This window comes from Prionailurus bengalensis, chromosome C2 (genome assembly GCF_016509475.1).
Source record: "Prionailurus bengalensis isolate Pbe53 chromosome C2, Fcat_Pben_1.1_paternal_pri, whole genome shotgun sequence".
NCBI classification, from domain to species: domain Eukaryota; kingdom Metazoa; phylum Chordata; class Mammalia; order Carnivora; family Felidae; genus Prionailurus; species Prionailurus bengalensis.
This window is the reverse complement of record NC_057350.1, coordinates 46,369,071-46,371,509: the sequence shown is the minus strand read 5'-3', so window position 1 is coordinate 46,371,509 and position 2,439 is coordinate 46,369,071. Positions and strand designations below refer to the sequence as shown.

Here is a 2,439-nt window from a genome sequence, read left to right as displayed (position 1 = left end):
AATTGTTTCTATCCTCAAATCGAAATAATAGACCAGGTGTTAGAGGGATGTGTCATGTATATGGGGATATCTTTTCTTGTTTTTCACTAGGGTATTCGCAAGGCCATATGTAATAAAGTCAGGAGACCAAAGAGGCTGCAGGGCCAGATGGAAAACACAGGTAACATTTGTAAGGAAAAGATCAAGCACACTTGCTACTTCAGGTAGTTGTCAATTACAGGGGAAAAAAGTATTCAACTGGTATATCTGTTCTGGAAACAAGGTTCTCAGTGAGATTACTCAATAAATTAAAAAGAAATTTTTAAAGAACTCAGAGCTATTCACTATATTGCAGGAAAAGAGATTATTTTAAGTAATTAATTGCTTGATTTTCATATCTTTCATTGAATTCCATGCAAATGCAAGTTAATATTCAACATTGTGAACGTCCCAGATATATTACATTAAATGCCTCAAGAAGAATTAGTGTCATATTTAGTCTAACAGTATTACGTTGGTGCACATAGCATTTGCATAGTTATAAACATCTATCAAAGATATATATATCTATAAAATCTTGAAAATTACTTAGTCAAGAATTATCTAGGAGGGCTTGAGCAGTGTTTAAAGAGGATTTACATATGCTAATTCTTCCTGTAAAAGAATATAAGTTCAAAAAGTTTTAAAATGTGTGTATCTGGAAGCACAAAAGCTCATTCAAATTACAAAGACATAGTAATTTGGAGATTTCTGTTTTATTTTTATCTTTGAGGATGGATTAAAAACAACAACAACACAAAGTAAATGGAGCCTGTCTTTACCATGCTCATTAATTATTTTGATGATCACAACTTATGATGAAGAAAAGTCTACTCTAAATGTTTTATTCATTCATTTAACGATTATAGATTAAGTCCCCACTACATGCAAACCCAGGGACACATTATGCTTTATTTAAACAGAATGAGATTTAAGGAATAATGAAAGCTTTCCCCAAATATTTCTTTATCACTTTTCTCAATGCACCTAAAACTTCCTTGTTTCTTAGGCTATAAATAAAGGGGTTTAGCAGGGGGATTATAACCGTGTAGAACAATGAATACATTTTATCCTGATATTGATCTGGCCCAGACCCAGGACGCACATACATGAAGAAGAGAGTGCCATAGAACAAAGAGACAGAGAGCAGATGGGCGCTGCACGTGGAGAAGGCTCTGCTCCTGCCCTTTTCAGACTTCTTTCTCAGGATGGCAAAGAGGACACGGGTATAAGACACCATGATGGTCGTAAAAGTAAAAGCTTGTATGCAAGCAGCAAAAATAAAAATCACCAATGCATTAAGAGATGGGTCAGTGCAAGAAATTGTATATAGTGACAAAATTTCACAGTAGAAATGAGGTATTATATTGGACCTGCAGAAGGTTAATCTAAACAATAATCCCACATGAATGACGGGATGCAGAAAACCAATCGCATATGACACACTTATCAACCAGGTACAGAGTCGGTTGGACATCACCACTGGATAAAGCAAGGGGTTGCATATGGCTGCGTAGCGGTCATAGGCCATCACTACCAAGAGGAAACACTCTGTGGTGGCACTGGAACCAAAAAAATAATACTGGGCCATGCACTCAAAGAGGGATATCACTTGACTTTTGTCTAAGATGCTGACAAACATCCTGGGAGTCACAGAGGATGAGGAACAAGCATCTGCAAAGGCCAAACTGCCAAGGAATAAGTACATGGGGGTGTGAAGATGAGGGTCCTTCCAGATGAGGAAAATCAGTCCGAGGTTGCCCAACATGGTGGTGAGATAGATGACTAAGAACGCCAGGAACAGGGGAACCTGCATCCCGGGACGATCTGTCAGTCCTGTGAGAACAAAGTCCGTCACCTGCGTCTTGTTTGCCTCCATCATATCCACTCAGGCTGTTTTCTGCAATAACAGAATAGATAAAGGAAAAAATGAACAAAGATCGTGAAAACTGGTATTGTATGACAAAGTCATATTCCTCTATTTCAGATGGCCCTTACTCAACAAATAGTAAAGCTTAGAGCTTCTCTTGTTTAAAACACACTAATGATAATAAATATAGATAATTTCAAGAAGTAAAGACTTGATAAAAAGGCATTTAAAATATATATAGTATTACATGAAGGATGATAGAGACACTCGTTCAGGTTCAGATGTAGTTTCACCTTTTCTCAGGAACTCCTTCCTGTCTTTTTTATTGAATGAAAACTGAACTCTCTTTGGTATTGGTGATATATATCATTCTTTCCAAGATATTACTGTATAGACTAATAAGACAGTAAGTTACAATCCCATTTCAGCTGTTCTATGTCCATTACTATTACGTTATTTGATTGTATATTCATCAAAATCTCCTTAAATTCCTAACAGATCCTTTTGATTATACATTCTTCCAAGCCACTCCAAATTTCTAATGGAATCTT

At 36.4% G+C, this 2,439-nt stretch overlaps 1 protein-coding gene across 1 annotated transcript; it reads right to left on the bottom strand.

Moving 5' to 3' along the window:
- Positions 1-949: 949 nt before the first annotated feature.
- Positions 950-1,900, bottom strand: LOC122490960 (olfactory receptor 5AC1-like). Its single transcript, XM_043593276.1, has one exon. It carries the CDS (start codon positions 1,898-1,900, stop codon positions 950-952), a length of 951 nt encoding a protein of 316 aa, XP_043449211.1.
- Between the last annotated feature and the right edge of the window lie 539 nt (positions 1,901-2,439).

Bases quoted from the DNA above. Each gene is read 5' to 3' on its own strand.
- LOC122490960 (XM_043593276.1), bottom strand. From the start codon at position 1,900: ATGATGGAGGCAAACAAGACGCAGGTGACGGACTTTGTTCTCACAGGA.